Source organism: Neolamprologus multifasciatus, chromosome 13 (assembly GCF_963576455.1).
Source record: "Neolamprologus multifasciatus chromosome 13, fNeoMul1.2, whole genome shotgun sequence".
Classification (NCBI taxonomy): Eukaryota; Metazoa; Chordata; class Actinopteri; order Cichliformes; family Cichlidae; genus Neolamprologus; species Neolamprologus multifasciatus.
The window spans coordinates 26,723,659-26,737,358 of NC_140451.1; the positions used below are offsets into that span (position 1 = coordinate 26,723,659).

A 13,700-nucleotide genomic window follows, 5' to 3' on the forward strand; every position below is an offset into this window, starting at 1 on the left:
GAGTGATGAATCCAAATGAGAAAAGTTTGATTCAAATCGTCAGCGGTCTATACTGAGGAGGTCAGGAGAGAAGAAAACACTGACTGTACACCTATTTATAAATAACATGGTGGAGGCTCTGACTTGATTTGAGGCTGCATTTCAGTCACTGGTGTTGGGGATCTTATCAAAACTGAATTACAAACGCAGATGAGTACCATCAGATTTTAATCCACTGTGCAATACCATGCGGAAAGCAATGGCTCAGTTCATCAGCTTGACGATGATCCCAAACACACTGCTAATGCAGTCAAAGCATACCTGAAAAGAAAACCACGCACCATCATAGACTGTGGGATCATCTGGACAGAGAATAGAACTAAAGGCAGCCAACATCCAAAGAAGAGATTTGTAATGTCCTTCAAGAAGCTGGAAAACTATTCCTGAAGACTGCTTTAAGAAAATACTAGAAAGTTCACCTAAGAGACTTCAGTCTGTGCTGAAGAATAACGGTGGTCATAGTAATGTGTGGCATGAAGCTATGCGTATGTCATTTTGACAGACTTTTCACCTAGAAGGCCTGTGTTTTCTATGTGTCCACTTATTAAGTCAGTGAAATGATTACTGCACCAAAATTGCTTCAAGTATTAAGATAAGTTATATTTGTGCATTTGACTGAATTAGTTCAAATACATCTAAGCATATGCAAATTCAAAGTGGCTGGCAAAGTTAGTAGGGAAGCATTTGGCAGAAGGATCAGAAAAGGGGGTGAGTCTAACCCCGGTGTCGACCGTTTCCTGCTGGTCTGGCTGTAATATAAATGCAGGGAGGGAGAGGAAAAGGTCTTCCCACGGCTGCGCAAAGGCCTTGGAGGAGGACCCACTACAGAGTCTAGTCTGGGAGAGAGAGGGAACACACATCTACACATATGTATTTAGTTTGGAAAAGAAATATGTACTTAAAAGAATGTTAAAGTTTAAAGTTAATTTATAATGATTTTCTGTGAAGTGCTATATAACCTATAGCGTTAGCTCGAATTGCAGCAAAATCAACACATAGCAGCTCAGGTTACTGATACATCTATAAATTCCTTGATTTTGAAAGCAGGAACACAGAAATCTGTCAATATCAATCAATGTGCATGCCGTTTCCTGACCTGGTCTGAAGGCTCTTGATGCGACAGAGCATATCCAGGTGACCTGCAGAGTACTGCTCAATCACGTCCTTCACATCATACGGACGCAACGTCTCCTTAAACTTCTTCTTTGCTACGTGGAACTTCATGATCCTATACATGCAAAAGACAAATACACACACAGTGAATGCTGGGAGTCAATTTAAGTGAAATCTAGGGTGTAATTACTAAACACCACCATTAGATGGCAGCAGTAGGTTTGAGAAAACCTACAGAGAGGGTCTTGTGCTTCACTGTTGATCTTTTCTTTTTGGAGTGTAACAAAGATAACACAAAATTTCAAATACTTTCTGAAGTATCTGATGGAAAACCAGTGCGTAATGGTGAATTTGTGAAACCTGAGTGTAATTTTCTTTCTCCTTTTATTTGGTGAACAGAGCCGCTGCTGAGTAATAATATTGATCCAGGTAAGGAGATCTATGCCTCTTGGTTCATTTAGAGTCCCCAGTGGTTTCTGGTAGTTTCCCACTGCCTATTTTTCTCACTGCCTAAATGGAAGCAGCAGTGACAGATGACCCTGTGTAATAACAGCCCTGACAGAGGAGGGGGTCTCCAGCCCTCAACCCGACACCCTGGGAAAACCCTGGGATCTGGCTGCCCATGGAGAATGGCCTGCTGAGTGTGCAGACCAGCCAGGGTTAGGTGGCAGCAGCTTAGCTCGTAGATGGGAGTTTATCTGTGCAACTGTATGTAGATCTAGAAAGAGATGACGATGATGATAGAGGGGTTTAATAAGCTTCATTATACAAAAGGATGATATAAAGTCTTTGCATGTAAACCCCTAAACTTGACAATAATCCAGATCAGATAAAAGAATGATTGAGTGGATACTGTTACTGAACTATCAAAAGGTTGACAGACTGATTTCATTCACTTAAAGAGTGGATTACAAAAAGATTCCATTCAAACTGTTACATAACTGACTACTCTCCATTAGGACACAATGATAAAATCTGGCAAATGAAAAATCTGACAAAGAAAGAATACAATTGAGTTTAAGATCAATTGTAAGATACCTCAGAAATGCATAAACAAACTTATAGCAAATGCCTGGAGAAAGAAATGTGAGGTTCTATTACTTAAAACCCCTTTAACCATTTATATTAAGTGCATGTGCTTATTTTTCCATAATTCTATATAAAGATGACAACTGAACAGAAGAAAACAAACAAACAAAAAAGAAGCATGGAACAAAATGCAGGGATACTAGCAGTGGCAACAACTATTTGAAGATGGAAAACTGAAAATTATAACTTGGCTTTTTATCTTGTATCAATAATTCAGAGCTTCTATTAAGGACATGCCAGGGGTTTCAGGTTTTCACACATGATTCATTGTCTTTTTATTACTGAACCATTATTGAACCCCTGCCTTAAAAAGCTGATAAATGTAAATTATTTTAATGGTTTTTAAATGCTGAATTTATCCAGTTTTTACCTCGTCAACAATCTGTCTTTTTATTATATGGAAACAATTGAATTTATGATCTATAAAATTGAGGCAGCAAAATTTTAATTCTTAGTAAACCATAGAAAAATATAGAAACTACAGCTAAGTAGGCCATTTAAAAAAAATACTTCATTCATATATGAAATTAGACATTTGCACAATGAAAAAAGGTGAGAAGAAGCGGTGGAGTGAGAGAGTCATCTGGTGCCAGTAGGATAAACACTTGTTCACAGGATGCCGGTGCCAGTGTAGGAGAGCAGGCTCCGCTAGAACACATTCATGCACTATAGCAGTCATAAATACGGGTCAGTGCCGTCACATTACCAGTTGATTGGGAAGAAACTCTTGACTTTAGAGAGCACAGGAGAGGTAAAACTACTAAGATAAAAAGTAAATATGTGATCAATAGGAGTATTATTAGTTCCAACATGCGGGACATATATGTAAAAGTAGACAATAAATCTACTCAACAATTTAGTTGGATTGCTGATAAAAGGTAATCTCAAACTTCATTTCAATAAACCATCATCCTTTATAACCAATTATAAATAATGGGTTTTATTATTAGTACAAACACTTTAGTTAGTCTGATTAAAAGGACTAATTTAGCATTTTGGAAAATATTCTCACTTGCATAATTGTTAAAATTAGTACAATTTAACATTTAGCAAAGAAAAATACTAATAACATCATCCTCTTTAATTTTAGTTATTATTACCGTTACAGTTTCAGCACCAGCAGCTTGTTACACAAGTGTAGACTTTGGAAACTTGGTGCTTCTGTGCAAGAAACTGCAGGAACATTTTCTGGCATGTCTTGCTTCAGAAGCCAAAAAGAGCTCATTTGCCACTTTTTCATCAACAGCAAAAAAAAATAAAAAAATAAAAAAATACAGCTTAAGTAAGGGTCAGCCAAATAGCATCACCAAATCCCCACAAATTGATTTTCCCTGAAATTGCTTAACATTCAATTTGAACTTGATTTTTTCCTATGCCTGCTTCTAAGAACTACTGGTATAATATTCTGAAGTCTACTAATTAGTTGACTGTTGGTCTGCTGGCGGGTCTTTGAAGTGTATGTGGTAGTATATGAAGAGTTTCAGCGTAGTTTAAGCAAATATTTCTGTTAGGTTTAGACTTTCTGATTTATTTTCTAGTGCTTCAGAATTATTTGGCACAGGGTTAGATCTTTGCATGTTGTCCTGTACCTGCACTGCTTCTCTCCAGCTTCTCTGCTGGTTAAGTTAACTGGCAATTATAAATTGCATTTTCTCTTCGCTTATATTTGACTTCCTATTTTTCACCTGGTTTTCTGTTCCCCACCTGCAGAGGTTCTGCAACCAAAGGCTCTACACCCTACAGTTTAAGAACCACTGGTATAATATATTGCAGCCTGTAATTTAGCTGGCTATTTGTCTATTGGCTGCTCTTTAAAGTGCATATATTAGACTAATCAGAGTTTCATGCTTTTGTTGAATTGGTTCAGACCGTTCTCATCCCCAAGGCATCAATTAAAGCTGTTTTGTTAAACGCTTAAGTGGCTCATTAAGTCAGAAGGTGTCCTTTTGGTGGGTTGTGCTCTTATGACATTAGTGAGATGGGGCTGTCACTCCCAACTCATCAGCAGGTTTGCCAGGAGCATATTTCAAACCAAACCCCAATCTTTTACTGAATTTAGTTTTCAGTGCCTAAGCCTAACCAACAGGCGACAGTGAAAGTAACATGTAAAAAAAAGCTAAAGAGAAAAGCACAAAGGTCCCAAAAGGAAATCTGCGAGATCCTCTTTCCTTACAAACATGCGATTTATGCAGCTGTCACTGCTCCAGCCTCCTAATCCTGACTTTGTAAGGACCATTATCTATGGTGACACTGACACAGCTGATTCTAACACACTAAGACTCATGTATACTGCAGAGGCACAAAGACATCTCAAAAAATGGAATTATATTATACCCAGGGATTCAAATGTGCGACGTGCAACATCACTACAATCTCCTACCCCCCAAAAAATGATGTTTCCATTATTGCTGCTTTGAACTAGAGCTTAGAAATAGGAGTTGTAGTTTCAGTGTTAAGAGTATATGATAGAGAGAAGATAAATGTAGCCCACCTGACACCACAGATGGTTTGTGCACTGCTTTTAAAAAAGGCCTAAATTTGAAATTGTAATTTTGTTGCCATTTTTTAACTAGACAGCAAGACAACAAGTGGGTAGAGCTCGAGAGTTATCATCTCCATCCATCCATCCATCCATTCGCTTCCGCTTATCCTTTTCAGGGTCGCGGGGAGCCTATCCCAGCTGTCATAGGGCGAGAGGCAGGGTACACCCTGGACAGGTCGCCAGTCTGTCGCATAAGTCTCACACAGGGACAGACAACCATTCGCACTCTCATTCATTCGCACATTCACACCTAGTGGCAATTTGGATTATCCAATTAACCTATCCCCACAAGCTGCATGTCTTTGGACGGTGGGAGGAACCCACGCAAACACGGGGAGAACATGCAAACTCCACACAGAAAGACTGATGGTGGAATTGAACTCAGGACCTTCTTGCTGTGCGGCAACAGTGCTCACCACCGTGCCACCGTGCTGCCCTATCATCGTCATATTTACCAAAATATGTGATTTATTTTATCAATCTTGCCATCCAGTTCTCTAAAAAGCAATTATATATCTAAAGTGTTGAACAACAAATGAAAACAAAAGCTGTGAAAAGTGAGACGTGACTGAGTTTTGGCACCTAATGTGAGTAAAGAGGATAATGGATAAAAGCACGATTTTGGAAAGCAAACTGCAGAAGTGACCTCCCTATCTGTGTTATTTTCATAATAGTACTCCCGATTTCAATAAAATCTTCTTGAGTGTGACTGCATATTAGCATCTGAATGTGTTTTCACTGGTTCTTTCTTCTTCAAAAGAGAATTGCTCGCCCAAAGTCTTCAAGCAGTTTGGTGATTTGGGGTTGATTTTGATTACCTCATAAAGGCACTCATAAAGTTTATTTGGAGCAGGACCTCACCTAACAGCTCTAATGACAGCCTTGAGAGGTGCTGATAGATCCTCCACAGTAACATCGCAGTGGCACCCTCGCTCATCAAAGGATTCCTCTGTGGTCATGCCTGTGTCCACTGAAAGAAACAGAGTGTTGAGTCATTAATAAATGTTGCTCTGCTGAAAGCATTTGCAGTCTTAAAACTCAAAAACCTTTTGCAACTTTCTGCAAGCTGGAAGAGAAAAGAGTCTGTGAGAATGTTTCCAAATGATACTATTTTGACTTTTAGGAGGTGAAAATTTATATTGTGTTTGGGATATTTAAGGCAGGAACAAAGAAACTGACATATTTTTGCCACCTCCGCGATGTAAGATGGAAGAGGAGGGTGTATATCCCTAACAATTAGAGTGGGAGATGTGGACCGGAAGAGGACTAAATAAGCATTATAAAATCATCAATTTCAAAATTCTATGGAACCTCAAGTTATAGCATTCACAAGATTTTCAGAAAACTTGACCTCTGAACTTAATCTAAAGGTCAAGGTCACTGAGATTCGAACTTGTCCAAGATTTTTAATAGATACACCTGTGGTATAAATTTGAAGCTGCTATGCTGCTTTGTTCTCGAGCTATCGCATTCACAAACTTGGGTGTGGGTGGATGAGAAACCCTGGCTTGTAATTCAGTCAGGTTGTGGTCAGGACTCTGTGCAGGCCAGCCAAGTTCTTCCACACCAAACTCGCTCATCCATGTCTTTATTGACTTTGCTTTGCTCTGCTTGTTGGAACAGGATGCGACCATCATAAATGGTTACCACGAAGTTGGCAACTTCAAATTGGCAAAAAAAAATGACAACAAATTAAACTGGACATAGCAATAACAAATAATCAGCTATATTAACAATGAAGAAACAGCATGAAGGTAATTTTGATATGATGATTAATGTAATGTATGGATTTCCTCAACCAAATTTTTACCAAACTATAATTAACCACAGGGCAAAAGGTTTGTTTGAGGAAATGAACAACCTTGGCACATGAAAGATGGCATAGAAACTTGGAAGAATGGATTCCACTAAATCTCTTCTAATCATATAAGTCTGAGTGCAAATGTCACACAGTCAGTCAAAAGACTGAACCTGAAAGGAGGCAGGGCAGTGATCCAAAACATATCTCAAACTACTTCACAAATTTAGGGGTAAGATAACTGGGTTTTCAAACGTGCTACAATACTGTTGAATTTATTTTATTTAACTTTTTTGGGTTATATTTAAGGTGATGAAATCTTGAAAGGTGTAACTCCCCAGGGCATTTTACATATACTTCCATATTTCTTCCATATTTCTCTGAAAGTGTCATTTGTCAGATGTTGGTTTGGTTGGTTACAGTAACATTACAAGCTCACCATCTGGGACAGCTGTACGAGGCTGGCTCTTCAACCTCAGAGACGGCCTAAACCGGGTCCGATCATTGAAGCTCCAGCTCTTCTGCACTTTGGCAGGGCTGCCGCCCATCAGTTCTGTGCTGCCCACCATCTCGTTGCCAGGGGAACAGCGTTGGCGGTCATTCATGGACGTCTGCCGGCTCTTCATACTCTGACCACGAGGGCTCGCCATGCGGACCCGTTCTTTAAAGCTCAACTTCTGACTGCATGGAGGGAGAGAAGACAAGAGAGAGAGAAAATAGAAGAGGAGCAGAGAAGATGACAGCGGATATGGTGAGAAACATTCATACGAGTAGAAAGGAAAGAGGTAATATAGTAGGAAAGTAGGAAAGATGTGCGAGAGAAAAGACACGGGGAAGGGGGGGAGTGACAGAAAGAATGATCAGATATAGAGAGGAAAAAGTGAAGAATGTGAGTTAAGGATTGAAGTGACAAAGAAAGAGCTTATGTGTGACACAGATTGGGGTTCAGAGAGACACTAGGAGAGAGACAAAAAGGGGATGCTGTCAACACCTATTTCCCCTCAGAGAGTGAGAAGAGTTCAGAGCTCAGACAAAGGGCACTGTTCTGTCTTTTCCTTTAGACCAAACATCATCCATCCAACTGACATGCCCAAAACACCAGAACAGTGCCAGACTGCCTACCAAGCCACCAAAAACAAACCCTCAGTGATCCTGAGGTGTTGTAATCGTCATTCGCAGCTGAAGCATAGTAACATTACCGTCATCACCACGTTCATTTTTAATCAACATTAAACAAATGACACCATAAAAGCCTCTAAAATTTCTAGATGGTGCTTGATCTTTTATGTTTTTGGACAAAATCTTAATTTAGATTTTTTTTCTTTACTTGCAAGATTTTTTAAGACAAATGTTGTTGCCAAATCGCTTCCAGCATGGTAATTAATAGTCGCAGGTAAGTCTGCTGAAACCAGTATCAAAAGGTTAATCATTAATGTGGTTTTACACTTTTTTGTAGCATATAACTTCTGTTTAATGTAGTTATTTATGATCACATTTGCACTTTTATTTCTATTAAATCAAACAAACTTGGTCTTCCTCTATCACCCCAATTTTTGTCAGGCTAAATAAATACCTAATGATATCATAAACATTTAAAAATGACAAACAAAAATGAAATTCATGACATAATGTTCACATCTTTGGAAACCTTTAAGGGGCTGCTGGGTATGCAGAAAGTTCAAAATCAATGAGATGCACTGCAGCAAACTATTACTGTATGCTGCTTGGGCAAATTGATCAGCATGCAATGCAGCAGATCGATGAGAGAGATGCAAAGCTCCAGCACAATTTCCATGCCAAAAAATCATCTTTTTGTTCAGACCACAGTATCTCACCTGAGATTCAGTGATCAATTTACCAATTTATCTACTATTGTTTCTTGAAACTTACAGACCTGTGCAACATTACCATTCCTTTCTCTTACTTGTGTCGCAACACAATTCAGTGCTGCAATGCACAAGCTAAAACTATAAATCATCACTGAGCAATACAGTAACGATGCGATATTGTACACGTACTGTTATTAATAAACAGAAATAAAAATATTGTGGACTGAGACAAATAGTTGGAGAGAAATAGATCTTTTTGTGTTATCATAGTTTCCATCATTGATTGGCATAATGATTTAAATGGGAGGTACAGCAGTAATGTAACAGTGACGTTAACAGTAAATATAGAAGAGCTACATATATGCTGTTGAGGGATAATTTAGGACAACAAGCCCAGATCCATGATTTCCTTATTTTATTAAAGTGTCTCCCTGAGAAACTAGTATAATTTGCAATTAAATGAAATCAAATTAGCAAAGAGTCGTGACAAGCAGCATGCCATAATGTCAGTTTATTGAATCCTTTAAAGAACAAAAGGGGTTTCAACATGCAATTTGTTTACTGCTGCAATTTTTTCCTTAATCGTATTAAGGAAAAAAAATTAATTGGTATTGCTTTTGAAAATAGTACCTTGTAAAACAAAGTCTACTTCTGCAATGACTTTAGGTGGAATTCCCTTTAATTTTTAATGCAGTAACAAAGACTTGTTTGGGATAGACAGGCAGCAGGCAGCAATAGTCAAAGAGACAAATTCCTTTATGGAATAAAAAAAGATAACCGGGTAAGGAAGCACTGTAAGAAGGCAGTTTAGTGAGGTTCTCTTTGTTCTCCTCCATGCCATTAGTCATTCATTCTCACAAGTTACTCTAAGGGCTAAGGGCAGGGCAGAGAGGATGCTGGGTAGTACTGTAGGTACCTCCTATATTTCCGAGAATACCTTCTGAAGAGCCTTCCATTACTTAGACCCTTACTAGAGCACAAGGGACAGATGAATGGAACGGAGGGAAAGGGATGGAGAAGAAAGGGATAAATAAGGGAGGATATTAAAACTGGAGCAGATTTCAGCTCACAGTGGAGAAATTCTCTACAGTCAAGAATGATGCACAGCAAACACAGGGGCAGGGGATATAATTCAAAGAGGGATGGGAATGGGTATAACCACCTGAACTCAGTTTTCCTTCGCTTTTGGGAAGACAAACATATTTACAGTACAAATCCAACAAATTTCCTGTCGGTGCCATTGTTGTTGGATCCCTGAGCTGCAGAGCTGGAGTCAGACTGGACATTTATCAGAATTTAAACTGACAGTTTATTAGTACAAAGTATGTCCAACTGAGTCTATGTGCAAATACTGCATCCAATACAAGCAAACCAAATCCATATGTTCTGTCTCCTCTCCTCCCTTGTCTACAACTTTAAATTAAAAGCTGCCATGCTCGCCAGTTTATTTGGCCCAGTTTGAAGTGAATGCTGGTTTTTCAACAGTGTTGTGGAATAAATAAATATTTTCACATGAACAGTGTCATTGCAAAGAATTGTTTTCCTATCAGGAAGGAGGTGAGTCAGCTAGAGATATCATTTCACACTTAAATGATGAGAAATAGTTATCTGGTTAAAAATAGTCAAAGGAAATTCTTTGGAAGTCGACCTACTACTATCAATGGGATTGAGTTATACTTCACTGCACATGGAGGTATAAACACACACACACACACACACACACTCTCACACACACCTGTCTATACGCATAACCTAACGATTAAACCCCCGTTAATCTTTATTTCATGTTTCTTTTCACTGCCAATATCCAGCACACTTACGCTCAGCATGATGCCCGCTGTAGCACTTTGTGGTGCGCCTAATGTTTACTATTGCTGGTGTTTACAAGTCTGCTTAAACAAAAACCACCAGCCGTTTACCACGGCACCTACCGCCGCCAAACAGCCACAGTTGGCAGTCTGTGAAACCACTAATAACAGAGAGTGTTATGAGTTCCCTTGGTGGAGGAGAACATTTAGAAGAGAAGCAGTGTCATAAAAGTGTGCATAATTATGATTAAACGAGTGTAAATTGTTTCTAAGAAAGGAAAACCTAATTAAACACAGTCTTTTAAACAGAAGGATTTCTAGGGAATTAATGTTGTTGTGTAAGCAACAAAGCCTAATTAAATGCTATTTTGTTTAAGGATGAGAAGCACATTTGCTTGTGTGTTTGACTGAGAGTGTAAACTGTTTTTTTATATACGTATGTGTGGTGGTGTTTTAAGTTTAAATGCCTTAAAAAGCTGCTGTCTCAACATAAGGTCCCCAAATGTTGCCAAAGAAGTGCTGCACTGTAAAAATTATACTAGCATAATTAAACTCACAAATCTTTCTCTGTCTTTTTCCCCTCTCTGAAATCCTCTATCTCCCCTCTCCTCCCTCTTTTTCAACTTTGGTCTGTCTCTTCTAGACTTGTGTTTGATGAGTTATATAAATACAATCCCAATGGAAAATGTGCGTCATGGTACAGACATGGTACAGGCTCCTGTGTTTGAAGAAGGGTGTGCGTTCATATGCACACAAACACACACACATACACACATGCATGCACGCAGACACACGGCAAAGACAATCATCATCACTGTTTATGAACTGAGATAGAAAATTGAGGTTAAAAAAAATGAAATAAAAAGCATTCTGTTGTTTCACAAGATTGTTTGAAAGTAGCACTTGTTTGCTGAGCAATTGCTCATAATTAAAAAATAAGCATAATTGTCTCCATCACCATACTTCTGCCTACCTGACTTTTAAATTCTGCACAGTCTTTGCACTATATGTGTGCCTGCATGTCTCTGTGTGTGTGTACCATGTTTACATATCTTTATGGGGACCAAAACTTGAATACTACTACACTTGTGGGGACCAACAGTCCCTTATGGGGACAAAATGCACGTCCCCATGAGTTTGAAGGCATTTTTGAGACTCAAAATGTGGTTTTACAGTTTTTCTCAAATGCTAAAACACAAAAGCCAATCCTCTAAACCAGGGGTGGGCAACTCCAGGCCTCGAGGGCCGGTGTCCCTGCAGGTTTTAGATGTGTCCTTGAACCAACACAGCTGATTTAAAAGGCCAAATTAGATCCTCAACATGTCCTGAAGTTCCCAGAGGCCTGGTAACGAACTAATCGTGTGATTCAGGTGTGTTGACCCAAGGTGAGATCTAAAACCTGCAGGACACCGGCCCTCGAGGCCTGGAATTGCCCACCCCTGCTCTAAACCAAATGACCAGTTGTCTAAACAGATTTACTAAATCTAGCCATCATTTACCAATATCATAAACACATGTCACATGAAGACACAAGTCACAGAACACAATCCTCCGTTGTCATAAATCTGAACACATCTTTCCTTGCTAAAACACAAGTTGCAAAAGAACTCTGCTCATATTCTCAAATGAAAGCTCATGTGATGCAACATGCTTGCCATGTCAGCAATATTTGAGCACAATGAACACACCTGGCGTCATTAATTACACACAACAACTCAAAATTGACAACATCTGTTGCTAATGCTGTGACCACATGTATAAAAGCAAGTTCAGAGTGCACAGTATGCTGAAGAGTCCAAACAAACACAATGGATGAAGGCAGAGTCAGGGGAAGAGGAATTCGATCCAGAGGAGGGAGAAGAGCTGACCCTGGAAGAAGAGGAGCAGGCCAATGAGGAAGAGGAGGAGGCCAACATGGGAGAGGAGAAGGTCCAGGAGGGAGAGCAAGACAACCTCGCACCATCATTACGGACGAGATGCGAGCAACAGTCATTGACCATGTCATTGTCCATGGCATGACAATGGCTGAAGCAGGACTAAGGGTCCGTCCAAACCTGAGTAGGTTCACCGTGGCCACCATTATCAGGGCATCCAGACAACACAACAGGTATTGTACTCGATTGCTTTCTTTGTCACAATACAGTTTTACAAACCTGTGAAAGTAGTCTATTGGTTTCAAATCAGTTGTGACAGTATTGTAACACATGTCAATTGACAACACATGTTTCTTTCTTTAGAGTTGAAAGAATGCCACAGAGGTGGGAGGGTTGCCATATTTACAGCAGCACAAGAAACCCTCATTGTGGATATGGTTCGTGGGAACAACCTCATCAGACTCCGGGAGATCAGAAACAAAGTCATTGCCGATAATGTCAACTTTGAGAGCATTGACGATGTCAGCTTGGCCACAATAGACCGAGTTCTCCGGCGCAAAAAGACGCGGATGAAACAGGTCTATAGGGTTCCCTTTGAGCACAACTCTGCGCGACACAAAGACCTACGTTACGAGTAAGTGCAAGTAAGTATACATCCATGTTCACAGTACAGTTAGTGGACGTACTGTGTTGCTCAAGGGCCTACATGACTTCTGGACAATACTGTGCTACCTGATTGACTGTTGTTCTGAACAGCTGTGCATTTTCACAGAGGATATTACAGTTGGACGCGATGGCCAGACCTCATGAGTACCTCTTCCTGGATGAGGCTGGCTTCAACCTGCAGAAACGAAGGCAAAGAGGCCGTAACATCATTGGCCAAAAAGCCAACACTGAGGTCTCTGGCCAACGGGGGGTAATATTACCCTTTGTGCGGCCATGGGTTCGGAGGGGCTTGTCCACCGGCATGCTGTCCTTGGGTCTTACAACACCCAATGTCTCCTCACCTTCCTAGAGGAGCTAAAAGACATCCTCCTGGACCGCCAACAACACCATCCTGGGCCCGCACATCACATTTATGTGATCATTTGGGACAATGTCCGTTTCCACAGAACAAACCAAATCAGGGAGTGGTTCACCACCAACAGTGACCACTTTTTAAACGTCTGTCTGCCACCCTACTCCCCTTTCCTGAACCCTATAGAGGAGTTCTTCTCATCGTGGAGATGGAAGGTTTATGACAGACAACCATACACAAGAGAGAACCTTCTAAGGGCAATGGAGCTGGCCTGTGTTGACATCCCAGCGGAGGCCTTCCAAGGATGGATTCGCCATTCCAGGGCATTTTTGCCACGCTGCCTGGCAAGAGACAATATAGCCTGCGATGTGGATGAGGTGATGTGGCCCGATGCCGCACAGTGATTGTGGTGTGAATAACGTAAATAAAAAAACTTCACACCCTGATCATGTTTTCAGGAGTACTGTTGTGTGCAATAGATTCAGTTTTTGCATTGAGTTGTGTTACAGTAGTGTACATACATGCAGGATTTTCTATAGATTTATACTCTTCATATGAAACTCACAAATCTAAATGCCTAATCCTCTGCA

General features: G+C 40.1%; 1 protein-coding gene and 1 pseudogene across 3 annotated transcripts in view; one reads left to right on the forward strand and one right to left on the reverse strand.

Annotated features, from left to right (window-relative positions):
* Positions 1–13,700, reverse strand: part of kcnq5a (potassium voltage-gated channel, KQT-like subfamily, member 5a) — a 130,233-nt gene that overhangs the window by 5,941 nt on the left and 110,592 nt on the right. Inside the window, exons 11-15 of one of the 3 annotated variants that reach the window (XM_085183262.1) lie at positions 9,327–9,380; positions 7,021–7,262; positions 5,645–5,753; positions 1,136–1,267; positions 759–875 (exon numbers count right to left, since the gene is read on the reverse strand). In XM_085183262.1, coding sequence (XP_085039388.1) covers positions 759–875; positions 1,136–1,267; positions 5,645–5,753; positions 7,021–7,262; positions 9,327–9,380 — 654 coding nt within the window. The remainder of the gene's footprint in view (positions 1–758; positions 876–1,135; positions 1,268–5,644; positions 5,754–7,020; positions 7,263–9,326; positions 9,381–13,700) is intronic. The other 2 variants (XM_085183260.1, XM_085183261.1) reach the window with 2 other exon arrangements.
* Positions 11,933–13,426, forward strand: LOC146505691 (uncharacterized; annotated as a pseudogene).